Source organism: Antechinus flavipes, chromosome 2 (assembly GCF_016432865.1).
Source record: "Antechinus flavipes isolate AdamAnt ecotype Samford, QLD, Australia chromosome 2, AdamAnt_v2, whole genome shotgun sequence".
Lineage (NCBI taxonomy): Eukaryota > Metazoa > Chordata > Mammalia > Dasyuromorphia > Dasyuridae > Antechinus > Antechinus flavipes.
This window is the reverse complement of record NC_067399.1, coordinates 158,261,767-158,275,353: the sequence shown is the minus strand read 5'-3', so window position 1 is coordinate 158,275,353 and position 13,587 is coordinate 158,261,767. Positions and strand designations below refer to the sequence as shown.

Below are 13,587 nucleotides of genomic sequence, written 5' to 3'. Positions count from 1 at the left end.
TGCTGTCCCTCTTGCTGCTATTTGATGATTTCAATGTTACACAGTTCTCTACTCTGAAGTTGCTTTCCCTCTTTGTGTTATTACCAAATGATGATTTTGATGGCTCTTACTTTCTCCTTCTCCTATTCCTGTTCAGAAGAGCTCAAGAAGTCATACCAACCATGCTGAGTTCTCTGCAAATTTGTTATCTAATCTCTAGTGGCGCAAATATACAAAAAGCAATCTTTTCCCACATCCTTGACTTATCACATTCTCCATAGGAGTTCTTCCAAATTTCTTCTTTTAGCCTTCCATAGTCATTGCCCTTTCCTTTCCAGCAGAAGGCCTCACGTTATTCTTTACTCAGAAAACTGAAGCCATTTACCATTAGCTCCCTTTTCTCCTTCAGAAGTCACCATGCTTCATTTCCTTTCCTTTATTCTGAGGAAATGACTTCTGACCTCATCTTTCCTAGCTGCCAAACAAGAAGTCAGTTTTCTCCTATTTTTAAAAAGAAAGGGAAGAAATTCACTTCACCCAATCCCCCTTTTCTTTATCCCTCTTTCTTTTCACAGTTAAAACTCCTAGAAAAAAGATGTTGGCATTCTTTCCCTTCAAATCCTCTCATGCCATCCCTCAGCCTTTTGCAATCTGGTTTCCACCTTCAACTCTCAAGTGAAAGTATTCCCTCCAAAGTTATTCGTGGTCTTGTACTCCCCAAGTTTGATGGTCTTTTCTCAGTCTTCATCTTTCTTGACCTCTCTACAGCCTTTGTTACTGATCACCCTCTCCTTCTGAACCCTCTTTTCTCTAGGTTTTCATGACTGCTTTCTCTTGCTTCTCTTCCCATTAACCAGGTCATTCCTCAATGTTCCTTGGCATAAATGATCTTTGTTCAGCCCATGTGACGCTCATCGAATAGTTTGAAAGTCCTATCCACTTTCATGCACAAAGCCCCATGGAACTTGTCAAATACAAGTTTAGGGCCGCATACAAAAAGCGATACGTCTTTGCTACAATGTGATGCAATTGCAGTTTGTAATGTTGCTTACTTTGCTTCTGTTGGATACATTCAGATTCAAAAAACCTGCATGGCAAAGTACATTACTGACTCTGCTAGTTGTGCTACTCTGGATTCTGATATCCTCCCTGAACTCCGTTTAAAATTGACAGGGTAAGGATACACTATCTCTGGGTTCCTCCCAGCTCCTGAGCAGATCGTTTACAACTGGGTCACGCCTTTTGGTTCTGCCCTATACACCGATGGGGTTGCATTTTGGCGCCCGCCCACCCGCGCCTCTGTCACATTTCCCTACCTTAGGAAGTACACTAATTCTCTGTAATGTCTCGGTCTAGGGTTAGTCTAGGAGAGCCCACGACTCCTGGACTGGTAGCGTTTGCGGGATACTTAAAAAACCGGCGGAGCTACTTCGGTTCTCAAGAATAAGCCCCGAAAAGCTTTGCAGAGCTCCTTAGGCCCCGCCCCGCAAAGGGCGCCTCTCTGTTGCCTGGCAACTTCGGGACGAGACCGGAAACAGTTTTTCCTCCTACTTCCTCCTCTACTTCCACGATCTCTCTCTCAGACTTCTCTCCCGCCCCCTCAGGAAATGAAAGTTCACTTCCGGCAGGGGCGCTCGGGCCGGGAGTGCGGGCCCGGGACAGGCGGGTGACGAGATGACCACGCTCCGGGCTTTCACCTGTGACGACCTGTTCCGTTTCAACAACATGTGAGTGAGGCGCAGGAACGAGGGCGGCATTCGGGGCTCTTCCCCTCGCGGATCTCGCTACCTTCCCATCCGGACTGGCAGCCGGACCCTGGGACGAGCCCTTTCCTGTCCTGCCCTGAACTGGAGGAAAGCAAGTGTCCTAGCACTAGTTTCGCATATAGGGAAACTGAGGCTCTGGGCAGATTGGTGAATCAGCCCAGCCCCTCGTAGTGTAGTAAGGGATGGGGAGTTATGTCTTAGGGAAGGAGGTGCCGAGCGAAGGGTTGGACAGTGACCCTGGGCGGTTGAGGGTGATTCGTGCCTCACCAGGATCCCGAGAGAAACCCAAGGTCTTTCTCCTCGGGCTGTAGAGACAGGTTTCTTGAGGAAGTCCCGAAGCGCATCACTACAATCCAAGCGTCATATTAATCTTGACAACATCTTAGTGAGGGAAAGCAAGTGATGCAATGTTCCACTTGTAAATTGCTTAATAATAATAGACATTAAGTGCCAGTTGTGTGCTTGGAGCTGTGCAAAGGGCTGGGGATGCAAGGAAAGACGGAAGAGAATCCTTGTATGCCTTGTGTGAGTTCACAGTCTAATGCAAGAGATAACCTGCAAACAACGATGTTCGTATAAACCATATGTGCAGGGTAAATAGGAAATAACAAAGTATTATGGAAAGCTTCCTGCATACAGAATTTAGATGGTACTTGAGAGAAGTCGGAGAAAGTGAGGCAGATGCATGAGGGTTAGCCCCGGAGTCTTTTGTGCTGGCATTGCATTGCCCCTGGACCCAGATGATTCTGGAGGTCAGAGTGAGACAGGTGACCTTGCACAACCATCCCTCCATCAAATCCAATTCACTTACATGTCATGGCTTCACCTCCCTGATGTCATGGTCCTCTTCCAGAAGGAAGGACAAACAACAAGAAAACTGGGAAAAGCTATAAAAGTCAAACAGGATTTTATTTTTCCAAGCAGGATTTTATACTTGATCGTGGAGGTAATCGTCTATTGAAGTGGGGGAGTGATGTCTATTCGGAGCTTTAGGAAAATCCATTTGACAGCTGAATAGAGGATGGATTAAAGAAGGGGGAGAAATTTGTAGCAGAGAGGCTAAGGAACAGCCTGTTGGAGTAATCCAGTTATGTGGTAATGAGAGCCTGGACTAGTGTAGTACAGTGTCAGAGGTTAGAAGAGAGGCTAAATTGAGAACTGTTATGAAAGCAAAATTGATAGGACTTGACTTGACAATACATTTGAAAGAGAATGGATCGAGCATGACACTATATTTAGATAGCACTGCTCTGTATGCATGAATCTAATGATTTACATGTTTCTCTTACTGGAATTTAAAATTCTTCAAGGAACTTGCCTTTTTTACTTTGTATCTCTAGCACTTAGAACAGTGCCTAGCATTTACTAAGTGATTAACAGGTGATTGTTGATTGAATGAATCCCCACAATAGGGCCATAAGGTAGGACAAATAAGTATTATTAATTCAATGTTACTGATGTATAAAACTGATTATTTATTGATGTGTGATAAATTTACAGGCACATTTTAGGAGAATTAATTTTTCTGCACCATGCAGAATATGTTAAAGGGGGGAAAATCAGAGAGGAAAAGCTTTATTAGAAAACATAAGTTATCATGTGAAATAATGACAAGGACCAAAGTGGCAGTGGGAATGAAAAGGAATTATTGAGTGGATCCAATAGATATTAATGAGGAAGAATCAACTGAACTTTGAGATTTACTAAAATGAAGGGACAGAAAGGGAAGACTGAAAAATTACTCCAAGGTCTTTTGAATAATGGGATAATGATAAAAATTGAAAAAAATCAGAAATGGGGTGGGAAAAATATCTAAGTTCACTTTTAAAACAACAGAGATAATGTGATACAGAGCATTTTGGAAAATTTCTTAGGAAGTTGATGTATAACTTGAATAGATGAGATCAGAACTGGAGACATGTATATGGGACTTACTCATACAAGAATAATTTGTCAAAACAGTGAAAGTGCTTCAAAGTAGAAAGTGTAGATTTCAGGTTTCATAAAGTTAATGACTAATCCTTGGGAAATGCTATTTTTGTGTAGTATAAGGAAAAAAGAGAAACCAGAAAAACCAAAAAGGAGATAATAAAGAAAACAGGAAACAAGATGTCTGTATAGTGACAAGAAAAGCCAAGACATCTGTAGTACCTGGCGACCAGGCTTTACTCAAACTTCTAGTCCTAAAACATAGATATTACCCATGTTATTCCCCTGCTGAAGAAATTCTAGTGGCTTCTAGCATAAAAGATAAACTATTGATAGAATCCTTAATTTTAATCAATGCACAGCTCAATAGCTACCTCCTCTGGCAGTTCTTTTTATTATCCTTCCAGTTTTAGTGCTCTCATGTCTGAATTTATTCACTATGTGCTTATCTGTGTACATATCATTGTCCCTCAAGAGAATGTATGTTTCTTGACATTGTTTGGTTTTTGTCTTAGGAAATACTTCCTTGCACTACATGGTTAATAAACGTTAAAATTGAATTAAAGAGAGAAATTTAAAAGAAGAATGAATCAGGAGCATCAAGCACTGCAGAAAAGTCCAAAATTATTTCTTATTTCTCGACATTCATGTTTGATATCATCCTTTGTGTATAATTTGAAACAATTTAAAATAAAGTCTTTAATGTAACTTATTAATAAAATTGTCTTGTGAATAAATAACAATCTTATTTTCAATTTACTGATGACTTAAGTCTTAATAATAATGTTTCTTTTTAGGTAGTTGCTGCCTAACTTCTTTGTCTCAGATTGAATCTTGAATCCACTATATTTTTTCTTATGATATTTTAATTTCAGTGTTAGTAGGTTTAGCAGTCTAATTAGTGGCATTTAATTGCAGACTTTTTTTTTTAATATTAGTATATCTTTTGGTTTCCTTTCAGTAATCTGGATCCACTGACAGAAACTGTATCCTTTTAAAAAATGATTGGCTAATGATTCCGGCAGCTGCATAGACAATTTGGAAGAGGTTCCCCCATTTAATACACTGTTTGAGACAGCTTTTTTTTTTCTATATGCCACTGACTTTTGTTTGTGCAGGGAGCGGGGAGAAAGAGGAGAGGGCAAATATCAATCAAGAATTCCTCAAGGAACCATTTAAAAAACATGTATAATATGTAGTACACATAGTGTGTACACATATATGCATATGTGTTTATGCTTGCATATGCATATTAAAGGCAGCATAGTATAGTGGCTAAAGTTTTGATTTTATGGTCTGAAGACTTCTGACAATAAATAAATAGCTGAGTTACCCTGATCACATCATTTAAACTCTATGTGGCTTAGATAATTCCATGGAGTCTATCTGAATTTTCCACTCATTGGGGGAGTATATCTGAGTAACCACAGACTTATTTCACATTCTCTTAAGTTAGAAGAAACTTAAATAAGGAATGAGTAGATGTTATTATTCTTATATATAGGAAGCATAGACCTGTTAAATATCTTATAGTAGGCTTAACTAGTTAGCATTGAAATTAAATCTTAACCAGAACTTTTGATTCCCTTATGGGATCTATGTTTTTAATTTTTCCCCCAGGTTACTTCTTCAAAACCTTATTAATTTGATTTAGGACAATAACATTTATAATATATTTTAAATTATTTAAAACATTTATTCCATATTATTGACCTGGAATGTTTAACTATATTAATAGTATATTATACCCAACACAAAGAATGCAGATATCCTTATATTAAAGAGATGATTCAGAGTAGCAATTGAAAACAAATGCCTAAAAATAACTGGATATATATACATATATTATATTTAATATATAGTTTAACATATTGGTAGACCAATACCTGCCACCTGGGGGAAGGAGAGGAAAAGTTGGAACAGAAGGTTTTGCAAGGGTCAATGCTGAAAAATTACCCATGCGTATAACTTGTAATTAAAAAGCTATAATAATTTTTTTAAAAAATTAAAAAAAGAATAGAATTAGGGAAAAAAAGAAAACAATTCTAAAAGATAGGGTGATATATTATATTACAGAAGTCTTGGAAAATCAAGCTAAAATTTTGAGCATAAAAATGGAGGGAAACAATCTATGGTTTTTAAAGATGAATGCATTGTAGGTTTATGAGTCCTAAATAAACTCAATTGCCTTCATTGCTTAAAAAAAAAAAAAAAAAAAAAAAAGCCTAGCTTAATATTTTAAAAGAAGCACTTTTTTTAGTAGCAGATTTCATGTTTTGCAACAGTTATTTGTTATATTTCATATTTCTTAACATAACTGCAGTATGGGATACCATTTTATTTACAATATTTAGCTCACTGGCCTGAGTATTTCATAGTTGCAGAGGCACCTGGTGGTGAGCTCATGGGTTATAGTAAGTATACACTGTATATTCTATTAATATGTTTTCTTGTTGGTAAATAGGTAAGATATTAAGGATTAAAATTATTTATTACATTGTAAGATTCGAGGCGTGAACTGAAAACATTGTAGCTATGATTGTAGCACCGGAGAAGCTGAGCAAGATAGAGAGTAGAGAGTATTTAATAATTTATTAAAATGGAGAGACTTACTGGAATTAAATGGATCCATGTTTGGTCTAGGGCTGAATGAGATTATCATCTCAAAGAATCCAGCAAGGACAGTGCAATACAAGATTGTTTTATAGCGGAACAAGAAACAGTGACATAATGGGGGAAGTACTTGGATGGGGATGACCTAATGGGGGGAGGCACCTAGGATGACATAATAGAGGGAGGTACTGGAGAGGCTCCTGATATTCTAATGATGTCTTATATATGGGATGAAGAGAAAATTTATAAAGGATAAAGACCTTTATCCCATCAAACATTAACAGGGAATAAGTATAGCCTAAAGTCTAAGTTATAAGACCTTTATCCTATCAAACATTAAGAGGGAATGGTTATAACCTGAGTCAGAGTAATTGAATAGGACAATTAGGGAAACTGGGTCAGGACATTAAAAGAGAACTGTGGCACAACATGATAAAATTTTAACAGCATCAGTAACTGTTAACATAGATAAACTCCAAAGTTTTACCAGCTTAAATATTTGTCATCAGTTTTCTTTGGGAGAAAGATATATTATCACAATTCTTAACTCATTGCTATGATTTTGTTACTAAATTCAACTTTTGTTGGCAGTTATGGGTAAAGCAGAGGGCTCAGTAGCCAGAGAAGAGTGGCATGGTCATGTCACAGCCTTATCAGTTGCCCCTGAATTTCGACGCCTTGGTTTAGCTGCTAAACTAATGGAGCTATTGGAGGAGATTTCAGAAAGGTGAGATTTTACTTTTCAGATGCATTTAATTACATGTAAATTTTAGCAGTCTACGTTGCATAGAAATATAACTAAATTAAGAATTATTGTTTTCGTTTCTTCATTCCTTGCACCTAAAGCAAGGAGATGGTTGGGAAGAAACAGAAAAACAGTTGTTGAAGGAAAAACAGTTTTATGTGGAAAAGGTACTGCATCTAAAGACATCAAAGACAAAAACCAAGATCTAGCAAAACATTCATGTTGGGGCAAAGTTGGGTGCCCGTTGACACTAAGGAATGGCTGAAGAAACTGTAGTCTAGCCATATAATATAATTTCATTGTGCAGTAGAAAATGACAGTTGTGAGGAAATCAGATTGGATTTATGTGCACTGATGCAAAGAAAAATAATGAGACCCAAAAGAACAAACTATGTACTAACTATAACGTAAATGAAAACATCATTAAAAGAAAGGCAAACAAGTGAAGATGGGAAACCAAAGGACGTATACTACTCTTCTCCCAGCAGAGTCTGCTGGGATAGATTGTACTGTATGTTGTCAGATGAAGTCGTGATACTAGATGTTTTTGCTTAATTTTCCCCCCTTTGTCATAAGAATTTAATGGAAGTGCTGGGGAGAGAACTTCCAGAAATGACTGTGAGATGAACATAAATGGTTTTTTAAATACAGTTTTATTTTTATTGATGTCTTTCTGATTTTCTATTATTTTTCATTTCCAAACAATCTACCTGCAGTGGGCCATCCTATGTAACAAAATTAAAAAAAAAAAAAAAAAAAAAAAAAGCAATATAGCCAAACTAACCAGTATTTCTGCTGTTTGTGATAGTATATTCAGTATTTCATTCCCATTTTCCAGCTTCTGTGAAGAAGGCAAAGCACATTTTCCCAATACTTCTTTGGGTAATGAATGACATTAAAATGTGTTTTTGGAAAAGCAATAAAAAGTTTAAATCCATTATGAAATGAAAAGTGAAAGGGGAGAAAGGAACCCTGGTATTTTCATTTTACTAAGGAAATGGAGGCAAATAGAGATTGATTGTTTTGCCCAGGGTCACACAGGAATAAGTGTCTGGGCCCAGATTTGAACTTAAGTCTTCCAGGCTCCAAGGCCAGTGCTCCATCCACTATGCTACCTAGCTGCCTATGAAGTGTGAGACTGTGATCGCATAAATGTTTCAAGCTACAATGGGATGAAGAGAAAATTAGATTCATCAGAAGGGACAGGATGGGGAATAACTAACTGGAGAAAATTTATGACATACTAGTAATAGAATCTATAGTCATATTGAGAGTTATTCAAAATTTTCAGTCGGTTATGGTTTAATATTTTAAATTACACAACAATTGTAGAGAGGAAAGAAAAGAAATTTAGTAGTACTAACTAATTTAAATCCCATTACATTTGCCAGTAATAGAAAACCTTGATGAGATATATATAAAAAAGAATATTTTTTAGCAAATAATATTTTGGAAGAGTCATTAGATTGGCAGTTTTGAGATCTAAATTCTAGTTCTGACCTTGGCCACTAACTAGTGATATGACTTTCAGTAAATTTATTTAAATTCTGGTCCTATTTTCCTCTTTCAACTAAGTGTTTGTTGTTGGACTAGAAGGATCACTTAAGATCCTCTCTAAACTCTAAAATGTTGTGCACTTTTGATTTACTTTGATATTTTGAAAGATCTAAAAATTCATCCATACTATTCATACTCTAGTAATGCAGATTGTAACTTCTTCATGAGTTACTATGACCAAAAAAAAATCATCACTTAGCAGTTTTGTATTGATGAATCTTTCTATAATTAGCCAGCAGGTCCTTTGGTCACCGACATCAGTCTGTGGTAAACTCATATTTTAGGTTTTTTTGAGCTTAGTAAGATGGATATCCCAGAGTTTATCCATGAGTACTTGTAATTTTTGGTACAATATTTGAAAACCCAGAATTAAGCTTCCATCTAGCCATACAAGGCATCTAAATAGTACTTCATTTAAAATTAGTAAAATTCTCTATTTAAAAATATAGTAACATTTAAAATTTGTATTTTGTGCAAATTAGAAGAACAAAGGATATTTTACCTTTCAGATCTGTGCAGAAGGAAGGAATTTGTGGCCAACGAAGAACTGGAGTACATTATTGAAAACAAAACATATAATTTTATATTAAGTTAAAAAGTTCTTGTATAAACAAAACCAATGCAGATTAGATTAGAAAGGAGGCAATAAACTGGGCAAAAAATTTTACATTTAAGGTTATGATAAAATCCTCATTTCTAAAATATATATAGAGAATTGACTCAAATTTATAAGAATCAAACCATTCTCCAGTTGGCAAATGGTCAAAGGATACGAATAGAGAATTTTCAGAGGAGGAAATTGAAACTATTTTAGTCATATGAAAAAGTGCTCTAAATCGCTATTAATCAAAGAAATACAAATAAAGACAACTCTGAGATATCACCACACACCTCTCATATGGTATAAGACAGAAAAAGATAATGACGAAGTTTGGACGAGATGTGGGAAAAGTGGGGCACTAATATATTATTGGTTGAGTTTTGAACTGATCCAATCATTTTGGAGAACAATTGGAACTATACCCAAAGAGCTATCTAACTCTGCATACCCTTTGACCCAGCAGTGTTTCTACTGGGCTTATCCCAAAGATGTCATAAAGGAGGAACAGGGACCCCATGTGCAAAAATGTTTGCAGCAGCCCTTTTTGTAGTGATAAGTAACTGGAAACTGAGTGGATGCCCATTTAATAATTAGAGAATGGCTGAATATATGAGTATATGAACGTTATGGAATATTATTGTTCTGTAAGAAATGACCAGCAGGATGAATACAGAGAAGATTGGCGAGACTTACATAAACTGATGCTAAGTGAAATGAGCAGAACCAGGAGATCATTATATACCTCAACAATGATACTGTTTGAGGATGTGTTCTGATGGAAGTGGATCTCTTCGATAAAGAGAGCTAATTCAGTTTCAATTGATCAAGCATGGACAGAAGCAGCTACACCCAAAGAAAGAACACTGGGAAATGAATATAAACTACTTGCATTTTTGTTTTTTTTCCCGGGTTATTTATACCTTCTGAATCCAATTCTCCTTGTGCAACAAGAGAACTGTTTAGTTCTGCATACATATACTATATCTAGGATATACTGTAACCTATTTAACATGTAAAGGACTGCTTGCCATCTAGGGGAGGGAGTGGAGGGAGGGAGGGGAAAAATCGGAACAGAAGTGAGTGCAAGGGATAATGTTGTAAAAAATTACCCTGGCATGTAAAAAATAATGGCATCAATAAAAAGTTATTTTAAAAAAAGAAAGAAAGAAAATTATCCATTCATATGTTTTTTGGGAAAAAAAGCTTTAATAAAAAAATAAATAGAATTGGGTTGCATGATCTAGGATAGAGAAAGCTGGCCTTGAAGCCAGGAAGACGGGCTCAAGATCTACTATTGACATCTTTGCTCTGTGATTCTGGGCAAGTCACTTAACCTTTTGGTGCTCTAGCCTACTATATTTTTAATCCACTTTAGAGTAGATTCTAGTCTGCTTTAGTAGAGGAAGTTTCTTCCTCCTAGGCCATTGAATTCTCTGGTCCAGTCCCAATCCCTTATGTTAATATTTATGTAAGATAATAACATCTTTTTCTACAAAATCACTAGTGGAATGCTTCAAATCTTATGAAAATGTAGTATTAATTTATATGTTAGACTATCTATTCATTGATATATATAATCTTCAGAATGGGGATAATTTTTGCACTAGGATTGTTGTGAGAATATGTGTTTTCTAACTTTTTAAGGCCTATATAATGGTAAATTGTTATAAAAACGAGTATCTCATGAATTGATATTAATACTATCACTTTGGTTTTTTTGTGCTGGTGTTCAAAGTAAGTTAAAAATCTGAGTGTTTTATAATTTTGCTGTGTCCATGAAAACTTTATATATCACATAATTTTTCTTTTTTCTTTTTGTAAAGAAAGGGTGGATTTTTTGTTGATCTCTTTGTAAGAGTGTCAAATCAAGTAGCAGTCAACATGTATAAGCAACTGGGCTACAGTGTTTATAGAACAGTAATAGAATACTACTCTGCGAGCAATGGAGAACCTGATGAGGATGCTTATGGTAAGCAACCTGATTCTGGAGATAAGTAAAAATGAACCAGCATACTTCACCTGAAGTAGTTTAGTATCAGTATTTCTGTTCTTTGCTTATTCAAATTTTTATCAAAATAGTTCTTTGAAAATCCCTTTCTAAGATATATTATTGAACTTAGTTTTAAACTTCAAGTATAGCAATTGTTATTTCAGTGTAACTTTGTTCTTGGTATTGGCACCAAGATTTCTCTTTTTTTCAAGTGAATGTTTACTATTTTTATGTTGTTCATTTTGATGTGCATCTGTTGTAAAAGTTTGTGTATTATGGGACCAATCCTACAGTTGGATTTTACTGATTATTTAGGCTCTTTTCTGGCAAGTAATAAGGTGTGAATGTTTTAATTGAGATATTTGTTATATGACCATTGTTTATGCATAATAGAAATCTTTAATGAAGTGATCTTAAATTTTTTTTGTTTGTTTTGAAATAATGTTTACACTTAACTTTTGCCTATCTACAGATATGAGGAAAGCACTCTCCAGGGACACAGAAAAGAAATCCATCATACCGTTACCTCATCCTGTGAGACCTGAAGATATCGAATAACTTTAAGCAGTGGTTCTTAGGCAGAGAATGCTACAGATCGTTTTTTATGGACAATAATATTTTTCATTGGAAATTGACTCTAAAAATCAATTTCAGAGCTGTGTAAACAGGTACATCTTGAAGATCCTTTAGGAGAAAAATAATCACTTCATGTCTTGAAGACTTAAGTAAGAAAATACTTTCTACATGGACTTCTTAATTTAACCCCCTAAGTCCTGGTCTAGTAATAGCACATTAATGAAAGCTCTTCATTATATTTCATATGCAATTAAAAAGGCAGCTACGCCAAAAGGAAACAAGACATTTCATTATCATGGTTCACTATATTAGGTAGGTATTAGGGAAATATTGGCTTCATTTCTCTTATATTTCTGTGCCTGAGAATCACTGCTGCCTTCATTTTTTGATCTTCATATTGAATAGTGTTTAATGAAGCTTTAAAAGCAATTGTGAAAAACTCAAATGTATAAAGATGAAATGTATAATAAAACACAAATTCACTATGTGAATGTTGTTTTTTATAAATCTGTGATTTCTTCTGATTGTAGTCTTACTGAATAAACTTTGACTAATTTGAAAACAAAGTTGAAGAGTTGAAAATAACAATTTTATGTCAGTAGCAGCCCATTTGTGGTATATGCATTGGGTGTTTATCTGGTATGACATTTAAAAAGTTTATGACTACACATTGGAATAGAACTTCCTGGCCTTCTCTTTGTAACAGTTCCAATCAATTGTCTTCTCTAGATTTTTGTTTTTCTCACTACATCCATCATTCTTGGCTGTTGTCTTATCTTAAGCTTAAATAAAGTGAGCAGTATTTCATTATTTTTTTCTCTTCAGTCTTCTTAAAAAATCTCACTCAATAGCATTTTAATTTTTAAAATTACATATAACGATGGTTTTCAACACTCATTTTTATGAAATTGAATTCCAAAATTTTCCTCCTTCCTTTCCCTTCTTATAGTAATATTTCTTTTTATCCTAACTTTCTTACTGGTTTAAAAATGTCTTAGAATGATCAAATATGTTAAAGAAAGTTCTGAGGAATTATATAAAACAGCTTCTTATTGTGAGATGAGGCTGCTTCTTGAGGAAGTAGTATGGTATATTAGAGAGAGCTGGATTTTAAAGGGATGATCCGAGTTCAAATACCAGCTTTGCTATGAAATATATTTCACTGTTCAGCCTTAGTTTCCTTATATGTAAATTGGACTGTATGACCTCTAAAGTCGCTAAGATTCTTTGGTCCCAAGATCACACATTTCACTGGGTTTTTAGCATAGTATTATGTGGTTTATTTAATCTTGGAATCTATAGACACACACACACGTATGCAAAATATATATTGTGTGTATAAATTAACTCATGAGTATTGAAGATAATTGTTCATTTTACAAAAATTATACACAACTGTTTGCCATTGAAAATCAAAGTTCACATTAGAGAACTTGTGAAAAGTATTGCTTAGCTGTATAGCCAAAATGACAAGAAATTCTTATAATTTTACTGCCTGTTTTATATTTCTAAAATTCAGCACTTGAAAGTTAGTTTCCATATCTCTATATGGATACACAGCATTTTGAATTTCACAAATATTTATATAATATTTTACTTTGAACAAAGTGCTTTACATTCAGTATCTCATAGAACAATTCTATTTTTGTTGTTCAGTTTTTACTTATCTGCCTCATTTGGAAGTTTCTTGGAATTTCATTCTCCAACTCGTTATGAGAAAACAGGCAAACGAGGTTAAGTGATTTGCCCAGGATAACACAACTAGTTAAGTGTCCAAATCTAGATCTGAACACTGGAAAATAACTTTTCTTGAACCTGAGGTCCAGCACTC

General features: G+C 35.2%; 2 protein-coding genes across 2 annotated transcripts in view; both read left to right on the top strand.

Annotated features, from left to right (window-relative positions):
- NAA20 (N-alpha-acetyltransferase 20, NatB catalytic subunit) overlaps positions 1-12,566 on the top strand; it is a 51,956-nt gene extending 39,390 nt beyond the window's left edge. The window contains exon 7 of the mRNA XM_051975861.1: positions 11,849-12,566. The gene's annotated coding sequence lies outside the window, so the exon portion shown is untranslated. The remainder of the gene's footprint in view (positions 1-11,848) is intronic.
- LOC127548444 (N-alpha-acetyltransferase 20) lies at positions 1,572-12,566 on the top strand. Its single transcript, XM_051975860.1, has 6 exons — positions 1,572-1,706; positions 4,636-4,660; positions 5,998-6,088; positions 6,879-7,014; positions 11,014-11,159; positions 11,653-12,566. Exons 1-6 carry the CDS (start codon positions 1,654-1,656, stop codon positions 11,736-11,738), a joined length of 537 nt encoding a protein of 178 aa, XP_051831820.1. The 5' UTR covers positions 1,572-1,653; the 3' UTR covers positions 11,739-12,566.
- Positions 12,567-13,587: the final 1,021 nt, after the last annotated feature.